The sequence below is a fragment of the Meleagris gallopavo genome, chromosome 1, assembly GCF_905368555.1.
Source record: "Meleagris gallopavo chromosome 1, MGAL_WU_HG_1.1, whole genome shotgun sequence".
NCBI classification, from domain to species: domain Eukaryota; kingdom Metazoa; phylum Chordata; class Aves; order Galliformes; family Phasianidae; genus Meleagris; species Meleagris gallopavo.
Window position 1 is genome coordinate 53,003,536 of NC_139404.1, and position 23,237 is coordinate 53,026,772.

At 40.1% G+C, this 23,237-nt stretch overlaps 1 protein-coding gene across 2 annotated transcripts in view; it reads right to left on the reverse strand.

Moving 5' to 3' along the window:
* Positions 1-1,838: 1,838 nt before the first annotated feature.
* The window catches only part of RIC8B (RIC8 guanine nucleotide exchange factor B), a 33,458-nt gene continuing 12,059 nt past the window's right edge, over positions 1,839-23,237 (reverse strand). For both annotated transcript variants that reach the window (XM_085227669.1, XM_031554677.2), the window contains 8 exons: positions 22,049-22,657; positions 18,724-18,818; positions 14,313-14,466; positions 13,892-13,987; positions 11,274-11,418; positions 10,977-11,121; positions 9,302-9,421; positions 1,839-2,931 (listed from right to left, as the gene is read on the reverse strand). In XM_085227669.1, coding sequence (XP_085083795.1) covers positions 2,820-2,931; positions 9,302-9,421; positions 10,977-11,121; positions 11,274-11,418; positions 13,892-13,987; positions 14,313-14,466; positions 18,724-18,818; positions 22,049-22,657 — 1,476 coding nt within the window. In that variant the 3' untranslated portion in view covers positions 1,839-2,819. The remainder of the gene's footprint in view (positions 2,932-9,301; positions 9,422-10,976; positions 11,122-11,273; positions 11,419-13,891; positions 13,988-14,312; positions 14,467-18,723; positions 18,819-22,048; positions 22,658-23,237) is intronic.

Sequence of the window (23,237 nt, forward strand, 5' to 3'; positions counted from 1 at the left end):
AAATATAATTTTCCTCATATTGGTCTGAGCAACCTGATTGAGCTGTAGGTGTCTCTGCTCACTGCACAGAAGTTGGACTACATGGCCTTTAAAGGCCCCTTCCTTGAGTCTGTGACTCTGTATGATACAGAATAGTTCATATCACATTAACTTCAGTGCATTACTCAAACCCCTGTGTAGGGACTCTGAAGAACTACTGGAAGAGCAGCAAGCTTCTGACCTATTCTAGGCACTGATGTACTGCAGCAGATTGCAATGGGCGCTACTGGAAAGGACTTGAGACATTCACCCCAATGCAGCCCTACAGCCTAGCAACTGGATGGAACCTCAAGAGAGGGAGTTCCCAAGTCTCTAAGTACTATTGAACTTTGACAGGCTCAGCTCTTGGGCTCTGCACTCACTACAATGATGGGCTGGGAACCAGACTCCAGGGCTACAGCAGCAGAAGTTCGGCAGTGCATTGAGGGAACAAGAGGGAAAATGGGGCAGGTGCAAAAGGACAGTCCAACACCTTCAACTCCATGGAACAGAATCCATTTTAGAAATACAGCTCATATAGAGGCATCCTCACTACAGGTAGCCCAAATTGCACAGTTGGGCTGCAGCACGCAGGCAGAACATTCAATAGTTGGTCTTCATGTTTTCTTCTTAATGAAAAACCTGATACAAGCATGTGTTTTTCAAGACAAACTGAACAGAGGACCTGCTTAGTGCATCTACTGCTGGGCTGTTCAAAATGCCAGGAGCCAGATCACAAAAGGCTCTTGCTGTATCATTTACAGCAAGGTCCCTGGAGCAGGTACTATTTCTCTTTTCAGCCATTTGCATAAGCATACACTACAACACTTTGCAATAAACTGAGATTTAGCTTGTTTTCTTGCTCTGTACTTATCCCTCTATGGCAACCTGTACCAAAGCTTATCACTAGAGTAACTCCTCCAGCCCCATGAACCAACAGCTGATACCACGAAAGGAGTGAAATCTCCATTAACAGACATAGTTAAGTTTCACTCTTCAGCAAAAGGTCACAAACGCTTTGCACCTGCAGTGCCACTTAATGTTTGCCTGAGGAACATATCTGAGATGTGGCAGGGGATAACCCAAAACCCAGAATTTCATATTTGAGACCAAGCTGAGATGCCGCTAAGTATATTTTCTGCTCATGAACAATTCCCTGTTTTGGATTCTAGGCATGCAGACATGATTACAGTGTTAGAAACGCCGTACTTGGTTCTACTTTAGCTATTGCTTCCTCCTTAAAATATGAGGGAACTGCAGCTGGCTTTCTTTTCCCTATGGAAAATGTGACACTCCATGTGGATACAGCAGACAACATAACCCAAGTCAAATCGTAACTAGAACATCAATTATTCTAACATTCAGAAAGATGCCAGTGTTTACAAATATACAGAATTAGTGACCATAGTCCCCTCTAATGAAAGGAAAATGGAGAGGTCTAAATATGGTCACATAGCTTTCCTTGGGAAAACAACTGCTGAGAAGAGGCAGTGTGTTAGTTCAGTTCTTTTGGAAGGGTAAGCAGATCTGTGGAAGCTCCTCATATGGGAAAACCAAACCTGGTTTTGGCTTCATACAAACTCCTTCCTTCAAGAGGCCTTTGAAAACCACCTTCTTTAGTGCAGGGTACCAGCATCAAGTTAAAGAAACAAAAACTGGAAAACCTTCGTCAGCTTCCAGGAGGTTCTCAAGAACACAATGTGTACATTTCTGAGCAAAAAGAAGGAATTACAATCTGAAATGTGGATTATTCTTCAGAAAATTCCTATTAGGAGAAACATGCCGATAAAGAAACTAAGCAGGCAAAGAGGCAACAACAGTGCAGCACAACTACAACTTTAATCTTTATCTTTAAAGAGTACAGAGTTGAAAATTACACTTTCTTCTCCTTTGCACCTTTCCATTCTCTATCCCATCATTTCCTAAAAATCTTCTTCCCCTAAAAAGGGAACTATTTCTTTGTTAGTAGTTTGACTTCCCTTCAAGTGAAGCGCTCCCATTAGGCCCCAATTCCATAAAACACTCACACATAGACTTCTCTTCACTCCGCTCCTATTCACAGCAACATTTAAGTGTATATACTTGAATGCTGTTTTGAATAGGGATGTTTTTATTTAACCAGAGCGGGGGGGGTGGTGGTGTGGTGGTAATACTTGTGTGGTCTTAGCATGGAGGGGGGAGGACATACATCATCTTGTTCCCAGTTTAAAGGCAGTTTTAGCAGCAGTCAGTGACTGACACATGGGTAAAATCTTAAGCAGCAGCTTAACCACAGACGTGTATAGTGGTAGGAAATCCCACGACATGTAAAAGGGGAAGCTCTGAAGTCACTGCTGAATGCCAGCTGAAGCAGCTATGCAAGGTCAGTCCGACTTCTAAGTTTTCCTTCTGATGCTCCTAATGCCATTAAGCAAATTTGCTTCTTTAATTAGAATTATACAAAGGCAAAAAGGAAGACAATACAAAAATGTATAAAGAATGGGAAAACCTACAGACTTTGGAAAACAGGATTCTGGAAAATCAAAATGTTTACATTTCATTTTTTGTTGTAGGCTTTCATTTTTTTATCCCTTTGAAATACATTTAGTCTTAAATTAATAAAGATCAAACGAATACACGTTCTTTAAACAGACATCATAAAAATGCAGACATTACACCACAGGATCCATCATTTAAATATCCCAATAACTGAACAGTTAAGGTGACGCTGGCTAACTTGAGGATAAAATGCTCTGATAAAAAGACGCCGTGGCTCTAAGGAAAATGCGGATTAGAGAATCAAGAGCGAAGCAGGTGATGCTTTAGTCTGAATCTGAACTGTCTTGCTTATTGGTATGGTACTGGCTGGCTGCTTCTTCCAAAGGAGCCATTGTACCATCCGGCCGCACTCCCATTGGCTTTATAAGCTCATCTCTGTAAGAGATTGAAAAAAAGAATATGCATTAGCATATGTACACGTATCAATTCACATGCGTATAATACAATCGCATACAGTATATGCTTCAGTACATAATAAGCCTTCAAAAGGAAGTTATTTCTGCTGAAGCCTTCTGTTTTGAAGGAAGAGGAACAAAAAACCTTCCAAAATAGGTGGGAGGGGAAGAGCGGGACACATAAAGACCTCATTCATGTAGGCCAAACCTCCTTAGCCAATTAAAGACACCATGAAAAGTCAGTGCCTAATAGGCTCAAGGCAAGGAGCAGGTTCACCGTTTCAAATACACAAACTAGCTTTTCTTCTGAGAGTTCTTGGCCAGCCATTCCCACCTAAAATTTCACCTGCCATTCTGGCCAGTAAATGCACGTGCAATTAAAATAAAGATGTGATGCACATTGCTCTTGCTGCAGGAAATAACTTGGTGAAGAGAGCAGACTGCCTACCACTACACTGCTACCAGGGGTGTGTAAGTACTTGTTGATTCATTTTAAAAAGCTGACTGATTCTAATACTACTGCTTTTGTTTGCGGCAGTTTAATTACAGGATTGACAGCCATTTTAATCTCTTCAAAGCTCTAAAGGCCTCTCGAAGCTAATCCAATTATATCTACTCCACAAGCTACAGCCTCATCTAAGAGATGATTAATTATTGATTAAGCCAATCAAAAAGTATTAGCAAAGATTTATTTAATCCTTATTTTTTATCACCTCATTTATATGTGGATTATAACAAAACCTGTGAGGGCAAAGATAACGTTTTGATTTTCTCCCGGAGTGAAAAAAAAAAAAAAAGGAGGGGGGGGGAGGAGAATACCTCAAAATATTCAGGAGTCACCTTAAATAAAGGAGCGGAGGTTTGATGTGAGGTTTGATGTCAATTCAGCCCTCACTTAAAAGGCAGGCCAGTAAAACTCAGGCGATTTAACACAGTGTATGCCTTTCCCCTGTTCCCCCTGGGCCACGGACACTAAAACCACACCACTCAGTGGGGAGGACAAAAGCATTTCACTGGCTCTCTGCTGGTCTGCACTACTACCTTGGCTGAAAAGAAGGGACAGAAATTGGTTGTACGCAGCTGGCAACCTAACCTTAACACAAGAATAGAAACAGCAGGGAAGGGAACATCTGAATTACGTGGCATGCATAAGCTAGATACAGTACAGCAAAGCAGTAGTTGAAATCTCCAAGAGTCCTTTTTGCTCAGGAAAAGGAATCCATCTATTTGCACAGATGTGGCCATCAGATACTGCAGCGCTAAGCTCACAAATCCCACTGCCTGCGGTACCTCAAATCATGAGAAAGTGGCTCTGGAAGAAGCCGTCTGGTTTGGCCAGCCCTGTCTGGATGGGCAGCCGGGAGTCAGGGAAGGACATCCGTTAGAACCATACCCTAATCCATCTCTAAACAGACATCTAAACAGAGTTGGCCTGCTGTACTTCGGGACTGAGAACTCCTCATCCTCTAGTAGTACAGGCTATAGCTTGCAGATTCTACCCAAATCGTTTTTCATGCCCCCTAAGCTGAGGGGATCCTAATTTCAGTTTTAAAAAGCACAATGCTTAGGTTGTAACATTCAGCACTGCCGCCAGCAGTCATGGAAGCATGCCATTTATTAGCCATTTACATTTGCTGTTGGTAATGGCCAGCAAAGGATCAAAGGTGCACTTCAGAAAAAGGGACCCAAGAGGAATATTCCTGGTCAGAACAGTATTCTACTAAAGGACACAAACACCGGCTTAAGAATGAAAACCACTTGGAGAACATGGGCCAGTTTTACATAATCCCACAGCAGCTTTGATGTAACTTTCTAGTGTCAGTGCCGATAAGCAAAGTGAAAGCTGGAGAGCAAGTACCCACACAAATGACACAGTGTAAAGGGGTGAACACCTAACTTTGTTCTTGTCTGCAATGTTTTTGCTGTAGAATACATGCTGACTAGTTTTCTGATCACAATACAGCTTAGGGACTGGTGGTTACAAGCTGTGAGGTAACTTCACAAACCTCAGAGAAATACAAGCAAGTTTTCTCACTTCTAAATCCTCCATCTCCCCAGATAAAGATACTTCTATTTGTAAAAGTCTTACCTCACCTCTTGTCAACTGTGAAGACACAGAGCCCTTTCTCTGTACCTCACCTTCACAATTCACTTTCACAATACGCTACAAATGCTCCGCAACATAATACAAACTTTTTCCTCTCCCAAAGAACTGTCTGTGGAGATGCTGAATACCAGATGCATCGGTTGTGACAAATCTTTACACGCAGTTGTTGGCTTACTGGTAGTTTTTTTGGTGTGTCTGTTTTGAGGATAGGCACGTGGAGTTTTGCATGACAACGTAACGTAGAAGTCTGAGGCATGCAGTGCACTTGTGCATTTTTCATGATACTGAAAAGCCTGCATCTCTCAGCTCACTGTACTCATTTCAAAGTGCACCATTATGAACTGTACCACACTGCATTTGAGCTTTGATCCTCCTCTCCAGGCTCAGAATGAGCTGGGCTGAGCTAACATTTCATAAAATAACAAGGATGTTTATCAATTACCTTTCTGTGCCTGCACGAGCTTCCTGCTTTGCAAGTCCTTCAACAGGATGAAAGACGCTTGTTAAAGTTTGCTGTTCTTTTTTCTGTGTTAGTAGGCTGAACTCCATACACACTTTCTCAGATAAGAAAGGAAAACTGAACTACACAAAGAGAGAGATATACTGGGCCACAACAAGAAGAGATAGGGATTAATTGTTCAGAGCAGAAGGCAGGGACCAACCAATTTTTTTTTTTCCTAACCATGAGCTAGACCTAAAGTAGTGTAAAACATGACATTCTTTCCCTGGCTAAGATTTGACTGCAGGCTCTGAACACTGCACAAGACTACACGAGCTGACCCTCACCTGGTACAAATCACCTCAGCTCTACCAACCTCAGCAAGCTTCTCCTTTAGCACTGGCTGCTTAGAGACCTCAGCTGAGCTCTGACAAACAGCTGAGGATCTGTTTGCTGTTTGAGGTGAAATACAAGCAGTACAGTAGTCCCATAAAACTGGCACATACACTCTCCAAAGTAATTTCATTACTTAGACACTTCCGTAGGGCAGGAGAGATCACCTCACCCCAGTAGGTGGCAGCATGAATACTTCCACATCCACGAAGTCCTATCCAAGTACACAATAGGAATATTTACACGTTTGAACATCTTTATGTGACCTCCAATACACTCAAATAGCCCTTCCTGCAAGATTCATTTTTCTAATGCAAACAAAGCATTCTATTCAAGTATACTTAGAAACGCACCATAATTAAACAGTTGTTAAAATGCATTCTCTTCTTCCACTTGCAGATCTCCCAAGAGTCCCTTCAAATATATCTATACAAGGTCTAGCTTCCTGCTTGCCATTTAGCTTGATAACGACTCAAAAATCATTCCGTTGTTTTGCAGGGTAACTCTTTCTTGTCTGCTCGGCGTACTATAGGGCAGTATTGACACATGGAATTAATGATGGTGTCTGTAATGAAATAGCCATCACGTAAACACCAGCCTGCTCCTTTGATAAAATGGCATGGCAGGGACCTATTCACCTCCTTATAATTGAGTACCACATAATAGTTCCGATCCTTTCATGTAACATTATTTTGTTCTATGATTAGAATGGGGAAGAAAAAAAAAAAAATCTATGTAACGTTGCTTTCTTCATTCATCCTATGATTAATTTTGTGTCTTTAATGAGTACGGTTGCTTATTTAGGCAGGTTCTCTTACTTGTTTTGTTGACTTCTGTTGAATGTACAACAAAACCCAGGCTGTGATAATTGGGGACCATTTCATCAGCAAAAGGATTCTTGCTATTAATACAAGGTTGGCTTGGAAAAAGCATCCTGACATTTTAAATTAGTCAATTAATATACAATTCTACCTACCATTTATAATAGAAAAAAATGTTAGCATATTTCTTCGAACATTTTAATTAACAGAGACTATTTCCAATAGTCTATGATATAAACAGACAGAATACCATACAACAATGACTTAAGTTGGCTATCTTTGATGTTTTGTAAAGGAAATAAATAATAGAGGTTGAGTTAAATCTGTGTGCAGACTTGGAGATGTGCACCACATGTAGAAGACATGATTTATAGCTGCCCAACAATTCTCAGCAAGCCACCATCTATTCTTACCACAGGCAAGAATTACTTCAGGGCCGAGTTCAGGCATTCGGCGACCTACCTAAGTAACATCTACATCTTCCAAGTGCTGCAGCAGAAAATAGTAATGAGGGTGAAAATCTTGATAATTTATACATATTTAATACTTTCAAAAAGTAACTGCATCCAGGCAAATCTGAGCAAACATTTAGTCTCCATATAAGCTTTTGTAGAACCTGAGCTAGTGTTAGTTTGGGCAGAGTAAATGGGTTCACAAGCAATCTTCAGCTTTTCTCCATACATGTCGCTAAAACTAGGTGATTATTTGCAATTTAGCCTTACTGAGGAGGGTCAACTACTTCATGAACAGGTCTAAGTACCAGCAATGTAACAGAAAACAAAAGCCTTGGAAACATGACCTGAAACAACCAAAAGCGTGCAACAATTTAACAGCACCTGAAAGCAATTTCAATTCTTCAGTGCTGACGATCAAAATGAATGAGAAATTTGGAGAGCAGAAATCCACTGGCAGCTTATGGAACAAGGGCAAAAACACCACTTTATTACTTACAATAAACCCATACAAAAGGGTAAACTGCAAAAACAGACAGCAGCCACTAATAACAGGCCATATTTGCAGTGACGTACTGCTGTTTTGCAAATTTTTCTGAGGAGCTCAACCCGTCTCTCAGGTAGCTTTTCAAAAATCATAAAAGCCAGACTTCCTCCACTACCCTCAGTCAAAAGGGGAAGAGAGTTTGTCAGTCGTCCTACTGTTTTCCACACCTAAAACAAGCTATCCCAGCACCTACAGCGGGGTCGCATCAACAAAACTGCCCTACAGTAAGCACTACACTAAAAACCAATCAAACAAACAGCAGAAAGAGTTGCAGCCTTGAATATTTTGCAGTCCCAGTACTATGGAAGGAACTGCAGGTGGATGTAATGAGACATAAAAGCCCAAGGTGACAGCAAAGCTACTGGCCAAGGGGGTAAGGAGCAACACCAGGCACTAGCTGCTTGTCAGTTTTTAGCAGGCAACACAGCAGGTGTCTCCAGCCCTCCAAACTGAAAAGGCTCTCAGGCTACAGTAATGCCATTTGGACTTTTTGTGCAACTGCTAGAGTGACAGCAACTGACTTGTCTTCGGTTTTTCTTTCTCTCCATCTTCCCTTTAAAGAAAAAAAAGCTGTAGACCATTTAGACATTTTATTATGCTATTCCTAATGCTCAGCATCTTAATTCTCTCCTCATGTAGCAGCCATTTGGTTTTACATAATAGTTTAACTAGAATTACATGTGCATTCTGTTTTCTTCTCTTTATTAAGAAGACTGTAAACTTATGACACTTGCTTCCCATACAAATAACCTGGATAAAGTATTCAAGTATTCAATTATTTCATTGAATCAATTGTCTCCAGTTTCTTCCCTGCTCACACTCCGGTTTATACTTCAGTCTCTGCCAGCTAATAGGAAATCCAGAACCACTCACAGCATTTGCTGTTTCCACAATCCTTAGCAGACAGGTAAAAACATTTAATAGGCTGGAACATCTCTCAGGATAACTTTTTATTTGAATATTCACTGACTCTACAAAACACAAACTATCTTCAGGTTCATCCCCTTGTTTGAAAAATGATTCACCTACAAATTTACCTAAATCTACAGCTCACATACCACACCAATTTATTTTATGGTATTATAATATCCATCTAGAACAAATGATAAAATCTCCTTTGTAACCGAATCTGCATTTACTCTAAGTCCCTATGAATTCTTAATTGTATCTTCCCTCTTAATTGCTCTAATAGATAACTCATTTCTTCTACTGACAGCTGTTTCCATGCAGTAACTGTTCTTCAGATAAGCAGCAAGACATAAATATTTACCACCAGGTCCTGTTTGGGGTAAACAAGTATACTTGTCTTGTGCTTTCTCGTACATCAAAATGAGAAATTCTTTTAATTATTCATCAGTCTATCCATTTAGTAAACAGGTTCCATCAACACCTGATTCTGTCCAACCCTGTCCAAAAGGGGTCCTGTAAAATATCACTCTTTCCTTTGAAATATTAAACATTTTTCTCTGCAGCAAAATTGGCCCTAATTCTGCAGAGTAGATTATAGCACTATTTGAAGCTGTAGACTTTAGTAAAAAGCGAAGAACTGGGACGTAAAGTGTCTCCATTAAATGCAGCTAAAATACAATACCTGGAAAGTTTATCAAACATGTTGACAAGCTTCATAGCTTCATATTCTTTTTGTTCTTCTGTCATTTCATCCATTGGATTAGGCATGGGTTCTTCCAAGTGACCAGTGATGAGGTTAATGCTGGAGGTGGAAAGATAAAATAGTTTACATTTCTACAGAAAAATGTATGTAAATTGTCTGTCTTTTTAAGAGGAGGAAAGAGCAACTCTCAGACACCACTGAGACTAATGCTGTCTGAACTGCAGGTGAAAGCTCTTACTATTGCCAACCTACACATTGATCTGCAGTCCTTTCCTGTGATTTACAATATAGCTTCCTGTTGATGCACTGTATAATTCCTTGTTCACTGCTCTAGCACTGCACATTCCACTAGTACTTGTTATGCTCTAAACCATACAATAGATTGAGAGCAAGGTAATAAAGCTGCTAACGACAATGTCATTAGCAATAATGACACACAGGGGGAGCAAACAACAGATATATGATTGCAACTAATTTTCTACAGAACACAGACCAAAAGGGAAATCTTCTTACTCAGGAAGAAGCGCTGAATTAGGTTTCCTTCTCATAATCATTTTTGCTCAAAACAAATTAGTATTACATTGAGAATTTACAATCTCAGTTATTTTCGGTGTTAAATCACGTGAATGGTGATGCAGAGATGGCGAGTAACAAAAGCAGAGAATTAGTTTCAAAGCACATTCTCAGGAAAAATTATCTTTGCAAATAGCTTGACCACAAACAAAAACAACACAGAAAACCAAATGCAACTGACATTTTGCCCTGAATATTTCATTTAAGTGCTAGCTTTTAACTAAACAGACGTCAGTTTTACTTCTGTGCGTACAACTGGATATGAATCACAGAATCATGGAATGACCTGGGTTGAAAAGGACCACAATGATCATCTAGTTTCAACTCCCTGCTGTGTGCAGGGTCGCCAGCCACCAGACCAGGCTGCCCAGAGCCACATCCAGCCTGGCCTTGAATGCCTCCAGGGATGGGGCATCCACAGCCTCCTTGGGCAACCTGTTCCAGTGTGTCACCACCCTCTGAGTGAAAAATTTCCTCCTAATACTTAACCTAAACCTCCCCTGTCTCAATTTAAGACCATTCCCTCTTGTCCTATCACTAGGCACCCTTGTGAACAGCCGTTCCCCCTCCTGTTTACAAGCTCCCTTCTGAAAGAGCAGAGACAAAAAAGGAAGAAAATATCATAAAGTGCAGAAACAAATCTGCTCTGCAAAACTTTTCTGCCCTGCTTTGTTACTCTGAAAGAGTATCGTCTCTTACACCCTCCTTTATTCTCATTTAACAAGTTTAGATTTTAAGGTAAATTTAGATGGACAACACATGTATTCTGAACTTCTAACGCTGTGTTCTTAGGCCATCCACAAACATTTTGAATTGTTCTTATTTCTTTTCGACAAGCATTTCATTTTTATGTAGCTCCACCTACTGCAATTAAATCATTATCAGAGAGGGTATTTTTTCTTTGGAGCCACCCAACTGTGTTCTGTTCCTCAGTAATTTGCCCATGAGGCCAAGAAGAGACAGTACTCCACATAAGCACATGTAATTCAACAGCTGGCCGTTTTGTAAAAGGGGAAACAGAAAATTATGTCAAAACATCTTGACTGCAAGAGGAAATGCAGAATTGAAACCAATACCGTACTTTGGCTTTGCAGATTTGTATTCTTCCGTATCTGTATCTTCATCATCTGAGTACCAGTGATCTCCTCTTCCCCCTGCTAACAGGCCCCTGGCTGCCAATAATCCTGCCGCGTTACCGTAGCCTGTATATTTTAACAAGCTGTCAACTGCAAAGAGTGATACAAAAGATTATTCAGCTTGGAATCGGCCTACGAAACAAAAAGCATATAGTTCTGCCAAAAGCAAAAGAGTTACAGCGAGAGGCAAACATTACAGCACGACTTTATGTAAAAGGGAGAAGAAAAAAAAAAAAGTATACCTCTCTCTTTACAAAGAACAAAAAGAAATTCTGCTGCAATTTGCTTTACTCCAAGGTCAACGTGTGTCATGAGGCGCACCAGCTTGTTTCTCACTGTTGTGCCGACTTCTGGACGGCTTGATACGTCTCTTAGTGGAGGCAGTACCTAGCAGCATCAAAAATAAGAGAACGGCAACATGGAATGCGTGGAAACACTTAGCCAATCCTTGCAGAAACACTGCAAAGAGAACAAGAAAATATTGCGGTTCTGCTGCTTTAAAGAAGGAGCTAATATCAAGCCAGTTGTGTTTACATGGACTAGTAATGACTCTTGTTTCATCACACATTCAGTCCTTCTGGTCTGGTATGCAAATACATACTGAACCTCAAGCACACATCTGGGAAAGGACAGCTATTAGCAGTTTAAGAGCACAAATGCCTGTCCCAAAATAGTTGGTTAGAGGCAACAGCAACCTTATGTTCTTAGATTCTTCTGTTTTGTTCAAGTTTCTGGCAAAAGCATTAATAACAGCTTAATGAAACCCATCTTAATATGATGCATAATTTGTACAGAACAGTAAGGAGACTTACAGTGAAAAAGCAGGAAAGTAAGTCATACTGCAAGTTCTCACAAAAATGTCAGAAACTGTCTCCATGTGTAAAAAAGGAAATTCATCCTTGTCCCATAAAACACTCCTTTGAAAGCTGAAGCTCGCTTTCAAAAAGATTTTGGAGAAAACACTTTTTAAACATATCCTAAGATGCCCTGCTTTCTCATTATATATCATTAGTCTTGTTAACTTTAACCCTCCAGAAAGCCAGAAAGTGCCTGAGATGTTTGACTGGGCAACCTAACTTCAGCCTCTCTGTGTCTGTGCATTCAAACTCAAACCCCAGATTATGATTATTATTTTGCATTCACAGGACATGACATGACCTGCAAACAAACCTAAGCCATAACACCAATTATTTGGTAGTAGAAGACTCCTGAAAGAATTACGGATCACCCACATTTTACTAGCTAACAAAGCCAAGCCTGTCACTAATTGTCATTAAGAATTGCAGGTTCTTTGTTTTCTAGGTGTTTAACACAAAACATTGTGCTCTGTGCAAATTTACTGCACAGTTACTGAAATCAGACTTGCTGGGAACTGATACTGACATGCTATGTATTGACTACTTTGAGAAGGACAGGGCTTGTTGTGTTTTTTTTTTTCTTTTTCTTCTCAATCTAAGCACTCACATAATTAGCAAACACTTTGTCCCTGCTTACTTTCCCCAAAGGGGAAAGTACCATGACTGCCATTTCCCAAAGTGCTGTAAGAATGAATTCATGTTTTCAGAATAGCTGAATGCTAATACCGTGATGAGTGCCACAGGACAGTTCGTGAGGAAATTAATCATTCTGTCTTCAGATGAGAATCTGAATAGTGCACACTAAATAAAGCCTAAGGCCAACACTCAAATAATTCAAAATATCAAACATCCGGTCATGTAGTTAACAGCACCCATCCGTTTCCTGCACTTTGAGGCAGTGCTCTTGTGGGAAGAGACGGCAACCAGTTGCATCCGGACACCCAGATGCTGAGATGTAGTAAAAACATGCAGACAGCCCCACTTTCTAACTGTGGAATATTTGGTTCCGCCATTTTTTTTTAGAAGAAATTTAACAGATGAGAAAATGGATCCCAGGAAAGAACTGCTGCAAAGAAAGTATTTAAACAAAAATGGGTTTCATAACACTGTCTGGTGGAAGAAGTGGACAATATATGCAAAATACGCACACTGCCATTACAGATCCCATTTATGAATTCAGGCACAGCTTTGACCTGGGAGTGGCATTTAAAGATGCAAACCAAAAAGCATCACAGGTTAGGAAAAACACATCCCACAGCTGGTCTCAGCTGTCCCTTCCTCACTCATGTTTTAAGTTTTCTCTCTTCAACTTCAGGAAAAGCAGCAAATAAAACCCCCAAACCCACCACACTCAGCCATTATGTGACCGTTTAATCTTTAACCGTAGTGCAGAAATCATTTTTCCCTAAGAAGAATCTCTCAGGGTCTACACTATATTCAACAGCTCTTTCAAGAGACCTTTAAGTGATGAAGGACGACATTTTACTCCAAATGAACAGCAGATCCATGCTTGGTTCATAAGTTTCAGTTCCCAAGACTCCTGTCTGCTGAAGTCAGATTAAGGCGCAGGCAGAAGTGACCAAAATGTCTGTAGTCTCACTGGCTTCCATACAGCTTGATAAAGTTTGTTCAACTGCACTGAAGTATTTCTGACAAGCTGGATGTAAGGGGTCAGACGTTATTGGGCTTTTTTCCAACCACAGTGACCCCCTCTCCCCCCAACAGCTTTACAATATCTCCAATATTATTTAACAGCTCACAACATTTGTCATGGAACTTAGGCTATACTATCCATTGATTTACACGACTTTGAAAAAATATTTCTGTAGCTGACAGCTGTGAGAGACATAATGGAAAAAATAAATACCAGAGAGAGAACCTTCTGGGTCATTTAATAGGAAACCATCCATGCTTTGAAGGTATCAGTGCACTGTACTGATGTACAAATCTAAGAACATTTCTTATTAGTTTCATCTTCAAATTTAGATGACTATTTTACATACCTGAGCTTTGATAAACTTCCTGATATTCCTATGAGTTCGGCAGCATTCTGTCAATAAACTGAGAACTGGAGTCAGACCTTCTCTATAGCTGCTTCCCTAAAATAAAAACAAATAAAAGACATTTTTAATGTGCACTTCAAATCCTATGAACTTTACAATAAAGCCCTGTGATGATCAAATCATGAACTTTACACGGATATAAACAAAGAGCCAAATGTTCATGGTCTGAAAAACACAAGCATGCTTCAGGTATTTACAGGAATTTGCTCTCAATTTTGAAATGTTTCACAATCTAGAATCAAGCAAGGACATCCTTGTTTCTCCTACTGCTGCCTGAAAAGATTCTTACAAACATTACAGACATCTACTTTTTAATTTAATGAAAGAAGCCATATTTGACAAAAATCTTCACAGACCATACCTTGTCAATTCTCTTCTCCATGAAATCCAATAAAATCTGGATTGCTCTCATATTCATACCATTGTATTTTATATCTGTTTCCTCCTGGGATGACGGACTAATAAGGACATCCAAGCAAGAAACGGGAATATTGCTTAAGAGGTTGATTGCATTGCTGAAACAGATTGTTAGAATTTGTTATTTATTTGAAAGAAAGAAGCAAAAGCAGTACAACTTACCATACTTTTTGTTCAACTGCAGCAACAACAACAACAAAAAAGGCCCTGCAACTGAAGCAATGCTTTGTTTTCTATTCTCTGCATTTTAAAGAAGGTGGCACACAGTATGCCTGAGTGCTAGCTGTCAGAATTAGCAAGGAAAAAGAATGACCAAAGCTCCAAAAGCAATAGTGCAGCAGTGCAGCATTACCTCTGGCCCCCACAGAATCAAATCCCTAGGATAAGGCACAGCTCCTACCAGCAGCTGAGCTGGTAGGACAGCAGGGGGAACTCTCACATTGACTTGCAGGGCTCAGAGCTTTTTCCTCCTTGAAACTTAAAAGATTTTACAATCTGGCCATGTCCTACCATCATTCTGACAAAAGTATGCCACGGAAAACTAATTCTCCCTCCGTGTATCAGATCAGTGGAGTGTGGTGGTAATTTCTCAGGTTCCCTGGAATGCTTTCACTTTTCCTCAGCTCGTAGCATGTAGGAAATACAGGAGGCTTCAACACTTGAAAAAGCTCAGGCTTACTTACCAAGCACTAACATGCAGTAACTGGCAGCTTTTGCAATCCACAAAGTAGAGTACAATGTGGAACTTACTTTGCAAGGAACTCTTCTCTGTTACATATCCTTTGAGTTTGCTATCTATCCTGTTGTCATTATACAGACCAGAATTTGTACTCTTCCTGAAGCAGGCTGAATGACACAGATGCAGCAAAACTTAGAATTGTCATTATTTAATGCCCAACTGCAATTCTAAACAGATGTATTTAAAACTACTACAGAATGATGAGGTTTTAGGTAAGCAGGCCTCAAAGCTATCAAAAAACCTATGGGTTAACAATGTTTCAAAGAGTGTCCGAGAATTCCAAGAGTGGAGAAACTTCAGTTCAGTTAATGCTTTTACATAGAAGCTGCACTCCGTTTTTATGTTATTCATACAATTCTAGCAAAGGTCTAACATGTCAGAAAGCAAAACAGCAATGACACGGGAGGATTTCTAACAAATGTGCTGCTTGGAGTCTGATCAGGCTAGGGGCTGCTCCACACTGTTATCTCCCTTCTGCTCCTCTAATGATTGAATTTCAGACAACTTGCTCTTTTGGAAAAAATTATTCTCATTCCTGTTGAAGACGTCTTCTACATTACAGAAGTTGCTCCTCTCCAATATTTCAGGAACAGTCAGAAGCAAAGCAGACTGAAATTCAACAAATATTTGGTGGCTTTCATCCTTTCATCAAAAGTTCTCTTTTTAACCAGTTCCTTATTAAACAACCAAGTTCTCAAACACCTACAAAATTAATTTTCTGGATCACTGTGTCTGAGCTATTCTTTTCAATAAATGAAGCCCAGCTTTCTGATCTTTGTCACTTCACTGACAGTTTTATTTGTGGTAGAGGAGTGTATGAAATTCTCCAGCTACCAGGAAGTCAGTGACTATGCACAGATCTGCACAATAGTGTTTGCATTCCTACTCCAGGGGGTAGAAATACTGCGTATATTACTCTCCCCTTTTTGGCTTCCCAGAGATCATTAATCACTGGGACATGACATCCACCCACTCATGCTCCCAGCCCCCTCCTGATATGCAAATTCAGAAGCAAAGGCCTATTTAGAGCTGCAGAATGCCTTGATTAAAGCCTTGTTAGTGGGCAAAACCAGCACTCGCTCTAATATGTGGTGCTGTAAGCTGTTCATATTCAAATGTTAAGTAACGACATGACAGAACCACAATAATGACAACAACAGCAGGTACTAAATTAGTTAAGGGATTTTTTGTAGGTAGCTTCTGCTTATTTCTTAGGAACAAAAGTCAAACCAACAATCAGTGCAACACAGTTAAGGGCATGTATCCAATACCTGATGCTCGTATAAAAGAAATCCTCAACTCGGACACTCTGAGCACAAGAACTCATACAACACACTATAACAGGCCCTCCAAACCCTTCAGCTGCACATCTTACCTTCTGCAGGTTTGCAGACTTATAGAAGTGAACAGGAATTCCAGGTAACACGCCTCCTGATACTGCATTCTGCATTCAAGTCTGTTTATATTTCATTCTATTTCTAATGACATATTAGTAACTGTCTTACTGCTGGCTGGGATGCAGTCTGGGAAGTGGAACTTTTTCTGACTCACCTCAGTGCAGCAATAAGGACCTCATGGTCAGAGCCCAGCCTATTTAGCAGCCCAAATGACCCAGCCTGCTTTCCCATGCTGGCTATAGACAGCTAACACAGGTTTAGCCACGTATTACAGAAACTTCAATCTGGAATGAAAGATTTCCTTGGCTTATTACAACAGGGGATTGAAGTGAGATACCCAACCCCCTGAGATCTGCGGTGTCACAACTTCTGACTACCTCTTCTGTTCCAAAACTGCCCTGTGATGAATGCGGGGGGTAGAAAAGCATCCTAAATTATTCAGCTTCTACTACAGCACGTAACATTCCAAGGCAAAATTCAGGCTCTGCAGATGGGCTGAAATATTTGAATCACAAAGTTCCAAATGTGTGCTGTGCTACTCTAACACGTTTTAAAAAAAAAAAAAACCACAACCTTGAGCATGTCATAAATCAAGATCAAATATTACAGGCAGCAGTGCTACACTTGGACTCTTTCTTCTATCAACCTGAGCTGAACAAACTAGCTAGAGTTGGCTAACAGAGGGAGAAAGTTGTATTCCCAGCACAGCAGAAAAAGGCCAATGCAGTGGTATGCTGAATTTTATGGAGAAAGGGAGACAACAGAAGGAATAAGGCAGTGATTCATCCTTCCTCCTTCTGCCTCCCGTCCTCAGAACTGGGGGGAATTCTTGCCTTGATCTGGCATCTCCATAAGGAGGGATGCTCCATGTAAGTAGCATATCTACAAAACATATTCCTTCTGGCTGAACAGAAGCAAAAAGAAAAAAAAGAAAAAAAAAAGACAGAAATCACACTACTACTACATTTTCTCCATCGCTGCTTACTTCTATCTATAAAGCCCTCTTTGGTCCTGATCTGCAAGTATCTACAAGGGGTGAATACACAAAGACTTTCATAATACACATCCTTTTGCGACAGCACAAGATAATTAAATTTTATAAGGGTGATATTTTACGGGATAACTAGGCCAGTCCTGCACTCCTGGACAAGGAAATATGGCACGTTTTCACAAGAAAAGCATCCACTGCACGATAATTCATCAAAATACCAGGCAATCGCTGCGAACTTTACAAACCAAAGTGATATAGATCTCTATCTTCCAGTAGCTGTGGAACTTACACAGATCTGTTCAATTTTCCCATCAGTGGGAATCTTAGACCCACCAGTCCTTGCTTAAGAAGGATGAGAGAGCAAAAAAACCACCATAAGCAGCAGCACAGACTAAACACTGACTGCCTTTTAGGACACACTCAGCACTGACTCTAGTCACGGCAACTACTGCAGCAGTCTCCTAAATTATTCCAAATCAGCCTGCAAAAACTGAGAATGGCTCTGATGTGGGATTTTAGCCCTTGCCTACTAAGACTGTTGATCTCTAAGAGCTTTCCAAGACTGCAGTAAAGCTCATTTAACTCTTTCAAGACTGCTGGGTGTGAAAAGCTCTACCCTTCTTGCTGGATACTGCAGGTTCATAAAAGGATCATCAAAAGATCCTGCACTTAGATAAACTGATGTCTCAGACAAAGAAAACTGCAAAACAGGTTTTTATCGCCCAAGCTATCGTGGCATAGTGTCTGATGCTCCTGTATTTGCTCAGTTCTTTGAACAACTTCATTTAATTAAAAACAAAAATGTCATGGGAAAAGTCTATTAACACTGAACAGAGAAGAATCACCAGACATCAATAAGAACACCGAGTTTCAACTGAGTTATTGGAGGTAAATATAAAGAAAACAGTTGGGCGTGGGATTGAGGAGAAACACACCCAGAATTGGAACAAATAGTTACGAAGAAATTGATATTGTACTACTTGTACTCTCCAACTTCTGGAGATAAAAGTATCAATGTGTTACTTCCCCTACGTATCAAAACTGCAGAAATTACATACAAAAACCTCACAATTTTCCATCAACTTCTATGCAAAACAACAAGAGTTGCATTCCACTATAAAATTACAGTTTTCACTGGTTCTCAGATTCCCACTTCAGATATCAGTGAAAGCGACTTATTTATTTTGTAATAACAACAGAAGTAGATTGTCTCTGCGATTTTACCAACCTGTGCAACTCTTCAGTTTTGTCTTCAGTGGGGCCCGTGGTTAATAAGCAGTACCGAAGGATGGCAGCCATGTAACGAAATTGATGAGATTCATTCTATATAAATATAAATTATGAAGATATTTTTTCATTTTGAAGATTGCAAGTGAGGTTTTCAGGTCACTAGAATAATAAAAATTAAAAATGGAAAATACCTATTAGATCACAACATCCATCCCTATCAATAAAAGGACTTCACCTTAGAGTTCACTTGAACGCTTAATGCAGTGTACTTTCATATGCTGGCCTTTTAATAAACGAAGCCTTTTAAAAGGCAAGGGGACCTTCTTCCAGCCAAAGGAGTCCCCGCTAACAGAAAACCCCGTTAGAACTATTTGCCCAATTCCATACAATTATTCCTAACATAACATTCCTATCTTCTTTTCTGTTTACACCCAGGACTGATGTCTCTTCATCAGTTTAGATTACATATGTTCTTTGCTCGTCTCATTCTCACTCAGTCCTTTTGCTGCCAACAGTTTCATTCTCCCACCCATATGTTTCCTTTCTTAGTTCGCTTGCTTCTGTTCCCTTGACATTTTTCTAATTTCCTTAATAACTTCTCTACACTCAGCAACCTTATTTGCCCTACTTTTCCTCTCTTCAAACAGCACTTCCTTCCAGCCTTTCACCACAGTGCAGTCAGACAGAAGTGTGCCAGTAAATGTAATTACAAAACTGTGTCTATCACTGTCTCATTCTTTTTATTAGCTCTTCTTGGCATCCATCATATGTTCCTTGTGTATTTGGCTTCACACAAAGCACCCCAATACATCACATGTAACATCAGCATCCATATCTGCAAACTGTTCCACCTGCAGCTCTTGTCCGGCTTTGCTACTTTGAAATCAACCCCAGTCATTAAACACTGGTGTTTCAGACGGTTCTCTTCCCCTTATGATGAGTTTCATTTAGCTTTCTACCCACACACCCCTCTGATCTCCTTTTATTTTCCAGCCTGCCTGTTTCTCAACTTTCAAATTCTGCATCTTCCGTCCCCTTAATTAACACGCTGTTTACTTTTCTTACAGACCATTAATATTTCCACAGGGATACCTGCTAAGCAGAACATCACCTAATATCTTGTTAAGAGTTTACAACTATCAAAGAATTCTTTAATTTAAACTTAAGCAAGTTGCTTGCTTTTAGGAACGTTTAGTGAGAACTCATTATACAAACTCCATTTCAAAACACGAAAGAAGTTTCTCCTGTCCCAGAATGACTTCAGCTCTCATTCAATAAGCCAACTAAATAAAAAGGATATTAATACCAAAACGTCTTGAAATCTGAAGGGAATTTTCCTGATAGTTGCTTGTGTGGGTTTTCCAAGGAGGAAAAAATCTGTGGGAAAAAGCCTCCCTTACACCAAAGGCAGGTGCCCAACGAAACCTCACCAAGTAACACCACAACTGCCTCCTTCCTCCCATCTGCTGTAAGCTCAGTTTTTCATCTTAGAAATCTCGAGCAAGTATACTAACTTTGAGACTGAGATTTCAAGAGATTACTTCTCAAGAGGCCAACATGTAATATTGCTCATTTTCCAGAGAAAAGTTCCTCACTTTCTTCACACTTCCCCAAAATTCGAAGCACCTAGCCTCTCTGATTTTTTTTTCACCCAATCAATTAATCTTAAAAGTAAGGATTTAACTTATTTTTTGGTGTCCCTAAGATAGAATCTTTATATTTCTATATTGTTTTACATTTTGGAATGTAATAATTAGCTCTGTGTTTGTTGTTCAGTACAATGCACTAAAATGAACTATTACTTGCTTATTACTTGTCCATTTTAACCACTGCTACCTTCTACTCGGCTTCATACACGACAGATTTACAACACCCAATGAAAAGTCAACTAAACTGTTTTAGAGACAAAATGATGTGGACTAAGAACACCCTTCAAACTATCTAACTCTATAATTCTAGTATAGGCCTAAGCTTATAAATTTGAGTATACAACACAAAACAAGCATATCTGTCTGTGAGAAAAAATAGACCTGCTGTTACCATAGAAAATAGAGAAACCTATGAATAAGGTAATAAAGAAAGTGTGTTTGGTTCTCATACATGAACTAATCTTAAAAGATCATGTTTAAATCTAAAACTGAAGCTGTGATGATGGGAGAAAAAGACATCCAAAACAGTATCTGCATGTTTTTTCAGTTATGTGTGGCTGGAAATTACAGTTGATGGGCTTATCCTCAAGCCCAGAAAAAAAACAAAAAAAACTAGTGAAACTCCTCAGCTCTAATTGTTACTCTGTTGCCACAGCCCACAATCTCAAGGGATGCAGCCAGCTGGTACAGCTACATTACAGAGTTTTTCCTAGCCAACTAATTACTGCTGAACAGTTTATTTTCTTTCAGAGGTCTCGGACTCTCATTAAACGGTCTTCCTTGACACATTCTACTGTATTTTGCATTTTTTTGTTTGGAAACATACACTTCTAATTATTTCATTATATCATCCAAGCTATTCCCCCATTAAACAGAAAACACATTGAAAATACTTTTTTTTTTTTTTTTTTTTTTTGCCTAAGTAGGAATAAGAGCAAAAAAGTTATTTTTGCATTATAAGCAATAAGCATTAGAGTCTCAACACTTCTTAAAACCCCAAGAATGGCTCGGGTTGGAAGGGACCTTAAAGCCAGTCCCAAGTTCCCTCCATGGGCAGGGCTGCCATCCAGGCAGCTCAGGCTGCCCAGGGCCCCATTCAACCTGGCCTTGGATGCCTCCAGGCATGGGGCACCCACAGCTTCTCTGGGCAGCTGTGCCAGTGCCTCACCGTCCTCTATGTCAAGAATTTCTACCTAACATCTAATCTAAATCTTCCTTCTTTTAGTTTAAAACTGTTTCCCACTGTCCTATCACTGCAGTTCCTGGTAAAATGCCTCCTCATCTTTACTGTAGATCCCCCTTAAGGAGGGAAAGGTCACAATGAAATCTCCCCAGAGCCTTCTCATCTCCAGGCTAAACAAGCCCAGCCCCCTCAGCCTTTCTTCATAGGAGAGGTCCACCAACTCTCTAATCACTTCTGATCCATTCACATATTCAGAGGAATTTTCTCAGACTGGCTTTTCACATAGGAAAGCTACAACACCAATACAAAATTTCAGTAATACCTCAGCTGCTGTACTGAAAAATGCAATCTAAATTCCATTAAAATGACGGTAGCAAAAATAAAAAATTTAAATCCTTGCTCTGGAGCTAGGACAAGAACTGCTGCTTATGTTAGTTCTCGCAGGCTGAGCAAAACCCATTTAAAGAACAATCATTTCAACTAAACCTTACCTTGCTGTGGACATTCCAGCTGTCAAGCGTTACGTTAAAAAGAGCCTTCAGTGCCTCAATGGCACAATTTGTCTCTTGCAAAGGTAAAGGCGGCCTGTCGCGGTCTTCCGCTGCTTTATATTCTCCTGTCCATCTTACATTCAGGGAACTTTCCAAAGCCTGAGTCAAAACTTGCACTCCTTGTAGCTCCTGTCGCAACTGCGATCTTATATCTGTGTGCAGAAGTGACAAGAGGAAGAGAAGACGCAAATCAAAGCATTTAATGTCACCAACCAGCTGTTGGTCCTTGCATTTTTTCAGAAGATTGCAGAGCATGGCTGCAAGATTCAGTTCCAAACTGAGCTTCTGTGCAACAGCACTATTAAAAATTATGTTACAGAGGCATTTTAAAGCTTCTACTATAACGGGAAATTCAGACACCCGCTCCAAAGGATCTTCCACAGTATCCAGCTTTGCCAGTCTCATGAGGATCTGCATGTTCCTCTTTGTAGTTACAGGCACTAGAACCTTCTTGTCCCTGGACAGAATCCGCAGTGCTTCCAGACAGGCAGTTTGACATGAGGTTTTTGTGTCTTTTTCCAGAATGTTCAGAATTCCCTCACATAGTTTCTAAGCAAAGACAAAAACAAACAAAAACTGAATCAGTTTCATTTAAACATTGCTAGCAACAGGTAAACAACTGCTAAGCTCCTAGCTTTGAGTTTTCAGCTAACTTGGTTTGGGAAAATAGGTATTCCATACTAGCTTTTCAAAACATAAACCACTATGAAGGACCTCCAAAGATCACCTACAGCTGTCTTCCTCACAGACTCATCCAAACACATCAATGTTAGCAAAGGCGTTAAGCCCACATGGTAGCACAGATGCTACCAACCGTTGCCACTTATATGGTTTTCTCAGTTTCAGGTCTGAAAACCTGAGACGTGAGAACAAAAAGGTTAGAGAGAAGTGAAAGGCTTTAAAAACACATTGAAGTAGAACAGCCATACCTCCAGGACCTGCAAAACTGTAAGCGGAAGTTGTTTCAATCAGGAAACTGGGGGAAACGAAACCAAACCTAAGTAACTGCCCCACATACAAGTATTAGTACTTCATTTGTACCATTTCAACACGACCTACCAACTTCTCCCACATTAATCATGACTATCTCTGACTGACACAGGAACATAACAGGAAACTTTTTATTGGC